General features: G+C 40.3%; 1 protein-coding gene across 1 annotated transcript in view; it reads right to left on the bottom strand.

Moving 5' to 3' along the window:
• Positions 1 to 10322, bottom strand: part of kctd16b (potassium channel tetramerization domain containing 16b) — a 108909-nt gene extending 98587 nt beyond the window's left edge. The window contains exon 1 of the mRNA XM_084729872.1: positions 8637 to 10322. Within this exon, the coding sequence (XP_084585998.1) occupies positions 8637 to 9465 (829 nt within the window). The 5' untranslated portion in view covers positions 9466 to 10322. The remainder of the gene's footprint in view (positions 1 to 8636) is intronic.
• Positions 10323 to 17056: the final 6734 nt, after the last annotated feature.

Raw genomic sequence — 17056 nt, 5'->3', positions numbered from 1 at the left:
CAACAGTGATGATTAATTATCAGTCACTCCAGCCATGCAACAAATTGATAAATACAAATTTGCCTTCTGGGGTTTCAGAGGCCATCCAGAATTTAAATAGCCACAAACAGAGAAGAGATTGATAGGCACAATGAGAGGAGTGTAGAATCCAGGCGGGTAGATAACAAGCAAAATGAGGATTGAAAGAGATAAAGGAGGATCAGGCTTTTGGTGAGAAAAACATGAACCTTATAAGTGGAAGTTGACAAAGTGGTGTCAGTCAAGTTGGGAAGGGAAAGTGACAAACCGACAAACCGTACACTGACTCTAGTTAGGGCGTTTCGCATTTTTCTTATTTCACAGCTAAAATAGTTTCTGCTCTTCACTTGGAAGGGGAGGGTTAGGCAAGCGGTATTTAGTTGGTTGCAATCTATAGGTGCAGAATAGAACAGAAGCACCATAAAACACAGAGGGATATTTGATTATACATTTGACTTCGACCATGCAACATTTTAAGAAGAGAAATGGGCCAATTAAAATGCAAAAGTGCTATGTGCCAAAGTGTTTGTGTATTTATTGTCTCCATTGCACGAAGGTTTAGCATTAGAATTTAGCAGCTTAATAGAGGTCGGAACAATAGCTTCAAGCAGTCTCAAAGCTATTGTTCCTCAAAGAAAGGGTTCATATTCAGCAGTGGGGATCAGCAGTGATATTCGTTACTTGTTTCACAACAGCAGAACTGGGGATTCACCAATCCAAAAGAACCCATGGGCCTAAACTATTATGCAAAAATTTTAATGAACAGCATCACTGTCATCATGTCAGCTGTATGGAGTTATTCTAAGTTCAAGGATGAAAAAAGCAAAACAGCCAAGTGCACTTTATGTATTCATTTAAATTTCATCCAGTGGTGATCACAGAACAAAAATGGTTAAGAGAGGGAATCAGCAAATAATCAAGGTCGCAGTATCATATCATTATCGGATATGAAGAAGTTATATCGAGCCATCCCTAGGCACAACCTCACCACAAGACGCAACTAACTCTTACACACTGGACATTTAGTCCTAGATTATAAAGAGAATTCTCTAATCAGGCCACTCTGATCCCACATTTAGCTTTCTATGACACAGTGACCTCTATTTTCTCTGTTAAGTTTAGTCTGGACTAAATGAGTCTGCTCCGTTGACTAAAACAAACGGCTTGGTCATATTTATTTTGGACCAGCAGGCGACTTTGACAAAGCAACCAATCTCATGGATAAGAGCAGATGATAACAGCATTAACTGTGATGTTGGGATAGGTTCGCAGCTGTTGCTCCAATTAATCCTAAAGATGTTCCTTGAGGTTAAGGTCAGGGCTCTGTGCAGGCCAGTGTTTGTACACCAAGATGGGAAATAATTTCTCTATGGACCTCTCGTTGTGAAAAGAGGTATTGTCAGGTTGGAACAGGAAAAGACCTTTCTTAAAGGTGTGTCAGTACACACCTCCAGTCAGTGCTGGAGTGGCTGTTGCCTAGTAGAACACACATATGCATTTTTGGGACTGTCCAAAATGATTAGAGTATTGAAAAAATATACAAAAAGAAATTTAAAAATGTGCGGATATGGAACCATCTTACTTAATATTAAGATTACCAGAAGTCCATCCTCTAATTGCTAAGAAGATGCTCACAGTCTCCAGGCTGAGACTGCAGCCCCCTTGGTAACACAATGGATGGAAAACTAAGTGGTCCTAAATGAATTAACACACCAGCGACAGCCAAGGTTGAAAGGTATTATGTTTTCTGGGTGTCTTTCAATCCATTTATATATCCCATTCTTGTGAATATGATATCTCCAGAACATCTTAACAAAATTTCTTCAGCCTTTGTACAAATGACCAGTTGGACTCAAGGATGAACTGAGACCTCACAAAACACCTTTTGCAGCCAAAACTCAATCTGTATGCTAATTATGACAAAATTTCACACAAATGCCTAGTGGGATAAAATGATGAGGTGATAACATTTTATGTCCAAAAGGTCAAAGGTCAGGTTCACTGTGACATCATACTGTTCAGCTGTCTATCAGTCATCTGTGCTCCTCTGTAATAATTGTCTCTAAATGAAGACAGCATTTTTCTCATTTGACATTATTCACAGGAATCATCATTACATGAGACTGAGCAGACATGACTGCAACTTGACTGGTTTGTGGAGGCGTAGAACTGCGAGGTGCTAATTATAGTTACAGCTGATTTCAACTACGTGACAATGTCACAACTCATATGTTGTTTCTTTTTTCCTAATATAATACACAAATTTCTTGTTGTGTATTCATCCATTTTCGCTGGGTTCATGGACTAAAGTCACTATTCATGACTATTTGTGAGAACTATGTATGGATATGGATTTGCAGACTGCCCCCTAAAAACATTTATGCCTGTATTGTGTCTCAGAGCACAAACTGTACTGTATGACTGCACTCAAAAAAAAGGTAGTTAAAAAATATAAATAAATAAACTGTCAAAAGCCCACTATTGTCTAAAGCATGCCCAGAACATGAAAACAGCCCCAGGCCAAACACACAAAAAGAGTGTGGATGTGCTTTTGGCTAAATACTGCATTTAGCTTGTAAAGAAGTTACAAAGATCCAAACACAATGTGAAAGGCACAATCAGTTAATATTGTTGCAGAAGACTTTAGGACCTCCAATATGACCAAGAAATAAGAACGACAGTCTCACTGGCATATGTATAATAAGGAGAAGCACAAACAGAAAGAGGCAGCCGAAGATGAAGGTGAATAAACAATCATGGAGATGGACGGGCAGACAGACAGAGATATGAATAAGAAGCGAGACGGGAGGCGTGACGGTGCAGCGAAGCATATAAAGGCAACTGGTGCCGCCGCACCGCTCCTTGCCCCTGTGGCGAACAGAGCAAAATGAAGCTGCGAAAGAGGCAGGTTCGGGAGAGGAAAGCCGGGTATGATTGACTAGAGCAAAATGAGAAGACATGAAAGGAGAAGAGGGAGAGGAAAGACAAGAAGGCAGGGAAGACGATGGAAGATGGGGAGAGGGGAAAAATGTGCGTGCCAAAAATGTGACAGGCAGATAAACAAGAGACTGTCAGCGACTACATTTAATCCACTGGGTGACTGCAGCATTTAACAAACTCCCTGCGTGACTCTGTGTGTGTATGCATGCTTACCTGTGTGCATATGGGATTATGCCTGGTTACCTTCGTGTGTGTGTGTGTGTGTGTGTGTGTGTGTGTACATCCTTTATTTGCACGGCTGCATGTAGGCTTTTTGTGTCACTGTGTGCGTTGAGATATAGGCCCAACACATCTGCTGCCATATGTGCCCTCACCGTTGAGAGTGCGCCCTCTAACAAGCTGAACATTTGTCAACAAAGCCAGCAAGCCGCTGTTGTTTGCCAGTAAGCAAAAAGAGGCCTGCAGAGGCAGCCCTCAGCCAGACTGCCAGATATTGCATAAGCAAGGTGTGTGTGTGTCTGTGTATGTGCAGTGTGTGTGTAAGCAGCCCCCACCACCACTTGATTTGGCTTGTTAGCGCTACTTCTGGGGGTTATGAGAGCCAAGAGCCATCCAGTCATTGTAGCTGCTTCATGCAGACCATTAATGCAGAGCTCATTTAGCCTGGAACCAGCCCAGCGAGTCGCTCTCATGTGCTCTTTTTGTTTTTTGTTTTTTTTTACTCATGTTTGCTCTGTGACCATGTGATCATTTGACTTATGTGATTTATGGAGCCGGCAGTGCGTTTCCCTAAGGTTGTGGCGGTGGATGCACAGCTCAGTGGTTTCTAACCAGCAGTCCTGGCCCCGTTCCCGGTCACTTGGAACAAATCTTGGAAGAGGATCAGTAAAAGATATTTTTGGGGATATAAAGAGTTCTAGAGATAAAGCTCAAATTTCATAAGTTACAACTTGAGCCTTCTGTGAGTCACATCACAAACTAAAAATTTTGCCTTTTAAGGATGTTTGCATATCAGCCTGTGACTGTTGTACTTGCCAAACATCTGGACGATTGGGCACTGACATGAGACAACAAAGCCAGCAGTAAAAAGAACTGGGTCAGATGTCCTTCCTCTTGAAAACATCTCCTATGAATATGAAGCAGTGTCCACCGCTTCATTATATTGCCAAAAGTACCAAAATTGTCTGCCATGTAATCACAAATTACTTGGAAACGAGGATGGTTTGATAAGAGGGTTTGGGGCCAGAGAGGATGTTACATATGAAGTCCACATACAGTATTTGAACTGTGAAACCCACTCTCACTCAGTGCCGAAGCTGAGCTGAACCACAGACATATATCATAAGTCTTTGCTGAATCGTAATCTTTTTAAAGGCAAATAAACCATATTTTCCACTGAAACTTTTACTCTGTATTATTAGTGAATGTGGAGATAGCTGCCTTAGTATTGTTGGCAGCTTCTCCAGTTTTATTTGCAGCAATAGACAGCACACTGAGCACTGCTGTACTGTAGCCATGTCACTTATGTAACAAGACTTGATTCAATCTTTTGGGATTTTAACACAGAAAGCCAACAGATGTTCACATAAGCCTTGCCACTGTATTAACTATGGGAGATATATTTATGACCAAAACAGGGTCTGTTTACTGAAACTTGCAGATCCCATGTTAACTGTTTGATAACCATGGTAACAAGTGTTAGGACCTAATTTAGGCCAAAAAAAAAGCAGAAAACAGTGCTCTAACAGAAGCTAACAGTACCTTTCACTAACAATAACTAAGGATAGTCTTCACTAACAGTAGCTACAGGTGGGTTTCGCTAATAGTAACTAATGCTAGTGTTTTGCCAGCAGTAACTAGTAGTAGTTTCTGCAAACAGTAGTTTTTGCTAACCTGTTTAATCAGTATGGCTGTCCTTTTATTGCCTTTACAGAATGGACGCTGGATATGCCAGAAACTGCTCGCTTAGCTCACTCTCTTTAATATATCTCCCAAGTTAGCATTATTGTAAATTTGCCAAAAAGAAACATCTTTAGATTTCACTACAGTCAAAAAAAAATGGTTACAAAGTTGTGTAGCTTGGCGAGATAAGAGAAGTAGTGTCAGTTTCTTGGTAACATAACATAAAAGCTCATAATCAATGCTGGATTGAGTGTTTATGATTTCCAACCTGAGATAAGATGAAGTAAGATAAGATAGGATTCATAGTTAGTTAGAATTTGCTTGTAGTACAGCCGCTGTAGTATTTGAAAATATTCATAAAGCCATGGCATTCTTGCTGGAAAAACTAAAATTCAAATCGCTTGTGGGCAAAAAGACATATTTAGAGAAGGAAAACAAACAGCTGCAACTATCTTGGAGAGTCAAAAGGGGCATGATCTATTACATTATGTCTGCACAGTTTAGCAAGCCTCAGATAAATTATAAATCACAAAAAAAGCAGAGTTTACTCTGCCTTTTCGGGATTTACAATCCAGAATAATATGTCTGGCATTTATTCATTGTCCTGTGGCCAGACACTATTAATCTGAGTCAGTTTTATAGGTTACTACAATCAAATTCCCAAACTGTAACTCTGCTTTCTTCACTAAGTCTGGTAAATGAAGAGTTTTGTTTTTAAGAGGCCTTTTAAAATTCCTCAGAATCTTTCATGTCTAAAATGGCCAGTGCTACAGATTTAGGGGAAGACTTTTTGTCATATAACATCCAAGTAGTATATACGGGTACTAAGAATTTAAGCCATCCACAGTATCACTTACACTCTGTCTCTTTTATGGCAGCTTCATTGTGGCAGCTATCAAAGACTTTGTGATAAATTATAGACTGTCAGATCAGTGAATATGGATTATTTTGTTGCCTCATAAAATCTTATGAAAGCCAGTAAAAACTCATAATGGTCTCTTCCTTGCCACCAATCTCGCCAGCTGAGTCCAACCAGCCAGTGAGCAGCAGAGATGGAAAAACGGAAGGAAAGCAAAAGGAAAGCAAAAGGAAAGCCAGGAGGAAACGCAAGAAGTTGAAAGGGCTGCATGGATGAAAGCAGAGAGGAGGTGGAGTAGAAAATTGCACCAAGATGGGAAATGGCAAGCATTGACAAATCATTGCTCTGTTGATTGCTGTGGCTCAGATGGGACTGAAATTACGAAAATCTGGTTAAATCTTGCGAAATGTATAAACTAGCCCGCAAGACTGAATGCGGCAACATGCTGTAACAGGTCTGAATACACCGAGATTAAAAGATGAACTGGCCTGTCAGTTATGTGTTTGCTGCGGAGGTTTCATCGCTTCCGGGGAGAGATAACAACACCTTGGCTTAACCCCAATTACTAGGAGTGATCTCTAATTGGTTTTGTTCCACAGGGCTCAGATAAAACTTTTGACATTAACAGAGAGTGTAAGTTTGACTCTGTGTTTGCAAGGTGATGCAGGCTACCCACAGGTCATGGACAGGTGGAACTCATGCAAAGCATCTTAATAATCACATGGAGATGTACTATGCTGGGCTGAAAGCCTGTTTGACCCTTGCCAAAATAAAACAGTGACCTTTGGGCAGTCAGCCTTTTCTTATTGAGCAGCACATACCTGGAACACTACACTCACAGAGCTTAGAAACATCACATCTCTTAACTCGCTCTTCAAATCTACACTGTATGAAGTGTATTTCATTACTAGTTGAAGTAATTTATTTATTTTTCATTCAGTTGTCTGCTCTAGTTATGACAGTCTACTTTTGCGGATTATGACAGCTTGAAATTACACCCTGTTCCCTTAACCTGCAATTCGTATTTCTGTAAAAGTAGTCAGCTGGGTTTCTTAGTATTTTGCATCTGACATCATGACGTCCATGTCTTTCCCAGAATTTCCTCTCTGCTCGACTTGACAAGAAGGCAAGTCTAATGCAAGATAACATAATGATTTGTCATTGAGTAATGTATTTTGTTAGATATGGTCCACTTTAATTGGTTAAACTCATTGAACCAAACTAGGTATTGTTACGTCAGACTGTATTTAACAAAGTAAAGTAATACGCTAAGGTTACTATAAATAAAAACATTTTTCCTGAAACCACACCATGAGGTTGTTAAGGAGCAGTATTTTACTTTTTGGTAGAGCAAATAGGTAAGTTGGAAAACTGGAATTTTTTAAATTTACTCGCCTTAAATATAAATTGTCAATTTGAAAGCAAGTATTAAGTAATCCATGTGTTTTTTTGTTTTGTTTTTCAGTAAAACAGTGTCATAATCTGGAGTAGGAGTTATGTCAGCATTTAGCGTATTGTCTGTGAAGTGTTTTGTTTATGTGTGTTTGTGTAGAATGTCTTTGGGGATGGTTGTAACAGGAGGCAGTTGCAGCAAGTCTTATTTTTCCAATCAGAAACATGCTAGAATGATGATACTCATACTGCACATGCTCAGTTAGACCGTCTGTCCAACAGGAAGACCAGAGCCCTGACTTGTTGACTTCTAAATGACATGTTTTGCATGTGTCAAGGTTAGTGCATTGAGCCAGTACATGATGTTCTGTCATGGGTGACAGAGTGGGGATGAGTGTAACAATGTGTTGTCACCAACCCAAGCTAAGCTGACATATCAAAACAGACCAATTTAATTTAGCAGATACTTTTATCCAAAGCTACGTACCATGAGGTGCCACACAGCAAAGTTTGAGCAGGTTGATAGGACATAGGTGCAGGCAGCAGGCAGTCCAAAAGACAATGCATATATTACATGGGATACATCGGATAAGTTCAATATACCATGTGGAATAAATTTATATATAATTCACACACTGTGACTGTGAGTTTTTCAGAGCACGGTAATCAAACGCTGTTATCACGATTATAATTTGAAATGGTCATAGCCTACTAATCATCTGGAATTTTATCACGCTTTATCATCAGACTGATTACTATTTCATCCCTTGTCCAAATTGTCCCTGAGTAACAGGGATAAATGCAAAAAGTGTTGCAGATATATAATATGTGTTTTTTATATATCATCAACATGCCTTGGACTGCAGGTGGAAATGAGCCTGTATGGATAAATCTGGCACATTTGGATGTGCTCATGTTAATGATAGTGTATTTTCCCTTATTAAAGACATAATAATCAACATTTACATAAAAATGATGTTTTGACACGTAACCATAATCCCTTTAAATCATCATGACCCACTAGCGCTGTGTGGTGGTGTCTGTATCTGCAGAGACCCTGCCCTCTGCCTGTATTTCCTTATTTTCTCATTATTTTGCTGTGCTCGATGCTTTACTAACCCAAAACGTATTTGACGTCCTGGAAAAGAGACTCAACAATTAAACTGTCTTTCTGGTGCGTTTAGGAACAGCTCGGACAAAGTGTACTTTTTTTTATACTACCTTTAAGAATAAACATAAAATATTACACATAAACATAAAACATTGCAGGATAGAAAAAATCACTATAGGTCATAGAAACAGGTGGAATGGCAGCTGATACCCACACTGAAGTATCCAATACACCCACATCATTCAAAAGAGGGGTGGTCCTTAGTTTGAGAGGCCCATCCCAATAACCAGATATCTCTTTCACACACACAAGACGTGTAAAACAAGTGCGCCTTCCAGCGGTGACTCCAACTTTAAGTGTGACACACACACACAAACAAACAAAAAAAAAAAAAAAAAAAAAGCTGTGACTTACGGTAAAAGACATATTCTGTGTAGCTGGACCAGATCTTGTCCTCTGTGTGCTGGTTGACAAACGAGGCCGTGACTGACGAGTTGCAGGCCACCATTTGGAAGCCGCACTCTGACAGCATGTCAAACGCCCTCTCCAGGTGCTTGAACTTGAGGTAAAACCGGGAGGTGTACCGATCCGGGGTCCTGTCCGGGTCCCGGCTCTCGTTCAGGGTCTCCCCGAACACTTCTTTGGCGAGGGCCACCCTCCCACAGATCAGTATCCGCGGTACCCTCCTGAACTTGGCGTCGGTCTGGCTCTCTCGGCCCATGGTGCACGACCCCCGGTACCCCACCGTGATGAAGCCGCTCTTTCTGTCCGCGGGGACGAGAGAGGGCGGCGGGCACTGCCGGTGGTCGCTGCCCTGGGACCCGTCCTCATAGTCGCTGTGGAAGTAGTCGTCCGGGCTGTGCTTGAGGTCTTCGGGGGTCAGGAGCTTCACCAGGTCGGGCAGCTGGAAGTATTCCGCCTCTTTCCTGAGCCTCCCTTTCTCGGGAAAGTGGTCCGGGAGGACCACCTGCTTGTCTCGAAGGTAGTCCAACACATAGCGGAATAAAAACCCGTCTCTGTCGATGAAATACCGACCTTTGGGGTCCCTCGCCAAGTCGTTTGATGCTTCTTTTTTGGAGGAGAAAAGCCTGCCGAGCAGAGAACTCGGGGTGCTCACCAAAGTTGAGTGACGCGTGTAATAAACCTGCCCCCCCACGTTTAACTCGACCACATCTGGGAAACTGTTCTGAACCGATGCTTGCTCTTTGGGGTTAGTCCTACAGTTTCCACTCAGGGCCATCATTTCCTGCAAGAACGGCTACACCTTTTTCTACAACGAGTCTCAAAAAAAAAAAGACGGAAAAAGACGATGGATCAGTGTCGAAAAGTTGCTAAAGCCGTGTCCTCTTTTATTCCCTGGCCTCCAACTTCATCTCAGAACAGTCTGAACAAGCATTTTTTTCACCCATCCATGGCCGTTATCACCTAACAGTCTTTAGCAGCTGCCGAAAATGTCCCTCTGTGGATGTTAAATTAAAAAAAAAGACGGATGTGGATGAGTTGGAGGAGGAAAGAATGAGCGCTGCGAGAAAAGGGAAAAGGAAGGCTTGCATCAGTGGCTAATGTAAGAGCATCGCATGTAGGGGGGAGGAGGGTGGTTCGAGGCTGGAACAAGATTCGTTTTAACACCCGAATAGGAAAGAAACTTGTCTTCCTTGCCTGTTATTTTCCAACATATATACAAATCCTTTTGCGCACAGCCAGAAAATTGCGCAAAAAGTCCAAAACTTCTTTTAGTCCGAACAGAAAACGCGGTCTTGTCACTTTAGTTTTCTCTTCAACTTCCCCTTAAAACACCAGCAGCAGATTCTCCAGGCTGTGCAGAGCAGAGCAGCGGAGGAAGAGGAGGAGAAACTTCGCAGAGATTGCATGCACACGCAAACCTCGGGAGTCCTGTAATGGTTTTGTCTGTAGCCTGTCACTACAAATATGTCGCCTTCTCCAGATTGGATTCAACTAAACCCCCCCTCCGCGGAAAACATAGCTTATTTTCTGTCTTCCAGAGGTGTGAAAAGGAAAAAGATCTCAGTTTAGATGTTTCTCTTTTTTGTTTGAGAGCAGCGGAGAGGAGAGGAGCGACCCGCTGCTGCTGCTGCTGGAGCTGTCCGCGGTGCTGAAACGAGCATCTCACCCCCCCTCCTCCTCCTCTCCTCTCCTCACCCTCCCCTTCCACATTCTCGTACCGCCTCCCCTCCCCTACAGAGGGCTGGGTGGTGTCTTCATGGCTGCTCCCCCGGCTTCCACACACACACACACACACACACACACACACAGAGAGAGAGAGAGAGAGAGAGAGAGAGAGAGAGAGAGAGAGAGAGAGAGAGAGAGGCTACTGAAGGCTTATGGGGTGATTCCAGGCTGCAATCGCTGCTGCTCTGTGGGAAAAAGTCTCAAGAACCACTGAGAAGAAATCAGCCTTATATTCATCCACACCACACATTGGTTTTGGTATTATTAATGTATATGATGTATAATATTACCCCCTGACTGCATGCAAATGTGTAAACTTGACGCTGTCAGAGGTTAAAGAGCTACATTTCCCTTCTTAAAAATTAAGTTTCAGGCTTTCACAGCAATTGCAGTGCATAGCCATCCTTGTGCCATTATTATAATAAGCTAAACGCTCACATTGCTGCAATTTGACCCCCAGCTTGAATCAATTTGCATTACATTCGGTTTGAATGCATGAATACAGCGTGTCTTAGGATTTGCATGATTCAAACTCTGTGTCTTGTTCCTAGTTTTGCATTTTGACTGCGATATGTGTGTACTCTTTGTGCAAATTAAAATCTATTAACCCAAACGCTGTCCTCAAGACCCAGATAAACGGCTCTAACTGCCAGTGAGATGTTACATGATGTGAGGTTTCTGTTTCTGGGTTTGTTGTAAGATGAGCAACAGCGCCTCCCTCTGTTCTTACTGCGACATGTCCGGGCCTCTTCTTTCAGCACCATGGACAGATCCACACAGAAAGATGAGGGAAATAGTTAAGGTTGGGCAACATATAAATATAATATTGATAGCATGATATGAGACAAGATATTGCACAATATTTTGGACTTTATCATATTGTCATAGAGCATAAGTGTTGTCATTTCCTTGGGTTTTAGGCTTCATTACAGTGAAGTTGTGTAGTTCTAGACAGTTATAGCTAATATTGTGAAAGCATCCCCACAATATTGTTGCAATATCTCAAAATATTGAAGTATATGGTCAAATCTATCATGATATTTGATTTTGTCCATATCATCCAGCCCTAAAAATAGTATGTAACAGCTGGTTTGTATATCTAATTTATTTCTTAGTCAGAGGGCATTAATGCATGTATGTTTGGGTGTGTGTGTGCAGGTCTTACTGTTGGTGCTTTCATTTACTTTTCAGCTGGAACAACAGCAAAAAACGCATCAACTAAACAGCTGATTTTTTTTTTTTCTCTGCTGTTTCATTTTTCTAGACAGTCATGACTAAGATTGATTTTTTTTTCTCCTGCTGCATCATGCTTCACATCCACATTTAAAAAAAAGTGCAGAAATGATAAAAACACTCATTCAGTTGATGAGACAACAGCGACCAAATCATCATGATTTAACAGGCTCAGGATATTATGCAAAAGCAAGGAAGCCCATTTCTACCAATGTAATTTTAAAAAGACCCTGGCAGTGATTATAATGAGAAACTTTCTCAAAACAATGCCTGAGATATTGAGTCATTATTTTGAAGTAACTAATTAAGATATCACTGGGGATTTTGCAGTGTTACAGCAGCAAAGTGGATAGCAAAATAAAGAAACATCAATATAAATAAATAAATAGATAAATAAATGAATAACTAAACAACAAGTAAGTAAACGAGAAATGTTGGGAACATTCTATGCAATAAATATAAACAGTAAATTGTCTCAACAGTTGAATGTAGACCATGGCTCATAGGAAGTATTGTACATATTGCACAGTTAAATTAAATTTCATCTTAGTGAAATTATACCTGAAGTTTGTCATTGTAATGAATATCTTTTTTTTTTTTCATGGCAGAAATGGCCGTCCATACAAAAGAATTCAGCTTGTGATCAACCAGTCAACCAGTGCAGTATGATCTGTAGTCTCACAAAAACACACACAATTTGCACATGCTCCAGTTCCAGGGCCACATACCAATATTGTAAAATATATATAAATATAAAATAAACAAAGTCTGCTATATCTCAGAAAGTCTGGCTCATACTGAACAGTGTTCTTATTACAGCCTCCTGCCTGTATGCTGCTTTTATTTTCCTTTGGCTTTCATCCGTCCAGTTTTAACCAGCCTTGCCTCGAGCGAAACTCCATTTTTCGGCATTCCTTTACTATATGTGTTCTACCTCTGAGGCCATGATGATGCCACTGCTTTTCTCCTTAAATTTTAAAATTAGAATTGCAAAGACAGAAGCATGAAAGCAGTCAAACCATGCATCTCAGAGGTGCAGAATTCAGTAGGAATTTGTTGTTCTTACTCAGAGGCACTTCACCAATATTGAACATTACTTGTACTGGTAAGTAAACAAGCACGACTTCAACTCCTGTGTAGTCTCTGAAACCCCTGCATGGATGGAGCCTGCATTATAAACAATACTAATTCTAACCGCGTTTTAAACATGTATATGGTCAAACTGGATATATTTAAAAGACTCTTGACTTTTCAATGTGATTACCCTCTGATCCCAAATGCAGTTCTTAATGAGAAGGGCTGAGCCATTAATGCTGTTATCTGCAATGTGGTGCTTCACTCTCTATTTGTCACTTTTTCAATTTTAAAACTTTTGGTCACTCTGAAATTACAACTCAGTGTGACACCCACCAACACACACATTTCATCACATCTTGCACAAAACAGAACAGCACATTATTTGCAATTAGCAATTTGGTGCACCAGTACGTGGCGATGAGGACTTGATTCATGTAACCTGAACTCGAGTCAGATTCAGGTCACAAATTTGATTACTTTAGACTCAACTTGACAAATCAAAAAAGACTTGCAACAAGACTTGGACTTGAGCCTTTTGACTTGAAAATGCTTGACACCTTCCCCCACACCCAAAAAGTAAAAAGTATGTTATTTAAAAATTGTGCCACAAACCAATTAATTTCTCTTCTGAATCAACTAATGTTAAGACTGTTAATTCCCAGCACATCCACACTTAATTCCCCAGATCCATTTTTTTTAACCAATTCAACAACATCCAATCAAGCTGCAGGTCCATGAACGTTAGGCTGGTTTTACACTGTGAAACTTTCACACTACTTTAGTTGGTTAAAATCCAGGTTAGCAACTGAGTTGTGTGGTGTAAAGCCATCTGCAACACACTTGAATCTTTTTTAGATGATCTTTTGGATGCTTGAGAAGAAGATGATGCTTGTAGACTTAATGTGAGGTTGGCAATGCTTTGTTTTGTTTACATTACAGTTAACAGGTGACTAATATTGCTGTTTAGTTATAGCTATATGCTTTAATGTAAAGCTTTGGTGAGAATCAGAGCTGTTATCTACAATACAATTACATATCAAGCAACACTGGTGACAAAAAGAGTTATATATTTATTTATTTTCCTTGAAAGTATGAATGCACTCACCAGAGGCTCACTGGATCAAGCTCCCTGAACAGAGAGTGAAATGATCCATTGGTCTCTTCTGAGTAGGCATTAGGTCATGTTTTTTCCTCCAGCATATGAATAAGCATTAATGCACCAATAGTTCTCTTCCTATTCTCCACTACAGCCATTATGAAACAAAGTAGTCAACCAGTGCCAGAAGAAAAAGCAAAACTACATGTCCAAATTGATATTATCAGATATGTATGGATGGAGGGATGGGTGGAAAGAGAAAATGATACAGAATACAATACATGAATTAGAGTGAGATATAATCTAGTGAGAAAACTATTATTATTTTAGTCAAATAAAGTATTAAATCCTGTTCCACAAGACTTGTGTCTTGCATGAACGTTTTCCAGTCCAAAGCCACCAAAGCCAAACAAAAACTATGGGGCAGTCAAAAATGAATTGCAGTATACAAAATGTGTGAATTGAAAATTACAAAGACCCAACAATTTCCAACTTAATTCGACATTTGAGGCTGCACAAAAAAACAGTAAGTCAAGGCTAATATTAATATAGTTGGTGAGCTAATGTTAAGATGATGTCAGCTTACCAGCTAAGAAGCTATGAAAAATCAGTGAGGCTGTTAACTCACTGTTACATTATGGCTTGTTTAGGACATGGAACTTGACTTCGGACTTGAGTGCAAAGATTTGAGACTTGCAAAATAATGACTTGGTAAGATTAATATATAGCATGTACTTTAGGAATTTCTTGAATCAAAATGCTATTTCAGTGTCAGACGCTGTAGCTCTAAACTATCCTTGGCTGTTCACAGTAAGTCAAACTACCCATGCAGACCGAGTTTACACTACAGGATAGAAATGGGGCAACAGAGTGAGTGATATAAAACAAAGTGAATAAAAGACAGAGAGGCAGCGAGGAGGTGTGCCTCACTGGGACCTGAGCAGTCACCCAGAAGTAGGCCACGCTGGTAGCTTCATCATAAATACATGTAGTCACTACACTGCTCCCTGCTGCGCTGCTATTTAAAGACCAGATGATTGACCACCTGTAAAAGAGGTAAAGCAGTTTGAGCCAACACAATTCATTTCACCTCAGCTCCCTCTGTCCCCATAGAGCACTTGGTTTAATGGCATAAAAGCTTGCAAAACACACAGCAGGAGGATCACCGAAGCAGACAACACATTCCTCCATGGTTCTGTTTCTGCATGTATTTCAAAGTGTATTAACAAAGACTGAAACACAGCTAAAATAAAAGGACCAGCAGTCTTAGAAATAAAGGTGCTAATTAGAATCAAATAGGGTTTATTAGCTTGTCCCCATAGGAGAACCCTTATTGATTCCTGGCAGAACTGGCAGAACCACTTGAAACTCTTTCAGAGGGTTTTAGCTGGGACTTATATTTTTATTCAATGTGTATAAGTAACCGACATGTACTTGAGGTGTAACTTTGCTGCCTTTTTGGCCAGGTCACCATTGAAAAGGACTTTATCTCAACTGTTTTCTTTTATCTCTTTAAATAAAGGTTAAATAAAAATAACTGTGTTCAGGCCACACTGAAAAGTCTATATTATGAACTAAATTGGATCTGTGTTGTGTGTGTATTTCTAAGCTTCTGCAGCAAATGAGCAGAAAAAAAACTTTTTCCTCTTATACACATGAATATTCCTGATCTGTTTTTCCATCAGCGTGATGCATAAGCAATGCGGTGTGTGTTTCTGCAGGGGGTGTAGATGAGCAACGACAGAAGGGAAAAGTGGTGGCTGTGATCAGAGCAGCTGTTGGCAATCAGAGCAGAGGAATTAAAGTTTAGCTTTGTCTAGTGGCAGTAAATGTACAGTGAAGGTTACAGTCTGCCCTCAAAGAAACATTGCAGAAAAAGTTTAAGGAGGTTCCCATGTCTTGCTTCCCACCTGCTGGGTAAAGTGAAGGGAAAGTCTGAGGTGTTACAAACCAGAGCACAGTGAGCTCCTCTCTGGTTCTCAAACACAATCTGCTCCACCTAGATTACAAAATGTGGATAAAACACGTTCAGCACCTTTTTATTTGGAAAGAGCCTAACCTTTATGCACATACTGTCAAAAAATGGACTTGAAGTCAAAATAAATGCTTCAGGTTGTGTTTACTTGGAGTAGACAGCTGTATGGATTAAAATGCGAGCGCTTCTGTTGCCTGACACATGAGAGGGAAAAACATGTCAGACTGACTTGTGTTTGAGACGTGGGGTTAACCTGTCTTCAAAGACTTCTGGTGACCCTCAGGTCATCAGGAAAAACTCTTTTGAAGTTCTTATTTCTAAGAGTGTAGGATTTAGTCATCTAGCATTAAACTTGCAGACTACAGACATCAAACTCATCCAAAACACAAAAGGCCCTATTTAAAGCCAGTCTTTGATTTGTCCATTCTGAGCTACCATAGAAACATACCAAACTTTGGCAGTGCAACATGTCAGTGCTACATGGCAGCCTCCTTGGAAAAGGAGGCTGTGCCCTGTGTTGATATAAACAGCTCACCTTAAGGTGATGAAAACACAACAATTTTTATTTTCAGGTGATTGTACACGGATGAAAACATACTTATGAATATTATATTCTTTTTCTGCCATATTAAATCTTACACACTTGACCTATAATAGTCATTTAAAAGAGGAATTCTAGAAAAGACATTTTGGAAACAAGTTTTCAGAACTTCTATTTGTGCATTCAGTGGAACAAAAATTATCCCAGAGATAAAAGCACATCAAACAGGCTGTGACATCTAGTTTCTTGATTTCTTTGCTGTTTTGTGTCTTTGAGAACTCATTTCAGTTTCACATTAGTCAATACAAAATATATGATGAAATGTTTACTCCACCCGCACAGCAGCAACATTCATAATTTATTGCTTTTCCAAGAGAAACACAATATCAGAGAGATTTTTAATTTTTCACTCGCAAAAGAAAATCCACTTCTTACGCTCCGAGGAAAATCCCAAGCACTTCTCTTCCTTGACACCGATCAACTCACAGCGCAGTCATTTTCTTCCTGTGCACTGCGGAGAAACCTATTAAAGGGAATTTTCAGGCCAGTCACAGATGGTTGAAATAAACAGCATACTACTTCCACTTCCATCTCTCATTACAGCCACACTGAATGATGCCAGGCCTTAGATGGGAAATCTGCAAGTACAGCAGGCAGACATTCAATGCATAAATTCAGTTGACTCAGAGAGTATTTACCAAAATGAGTTTCTATGTAAGCCT

Source organism: Lutjanus erythropterus, chromosome 11 (genome assembly GCF_056507025.1).
Source record: "Lutjanus erythropterus isolate fLutEry1 chromosome 11, fLutEry1.hap2, whole genome shotgun sequence".
Lineage (NCBI taxonomy): Eukaryota > Metazoa > Chordata > Actinopteri > Lutjaniformes > Lutjanidae > Lutjanus > Lutjanus erythropterus.
The sequence above is the reverse complement of the archived record's forward strand: the minus strand, read 5'-3'. Positions and strand labels throughout refer to the sequence as shown.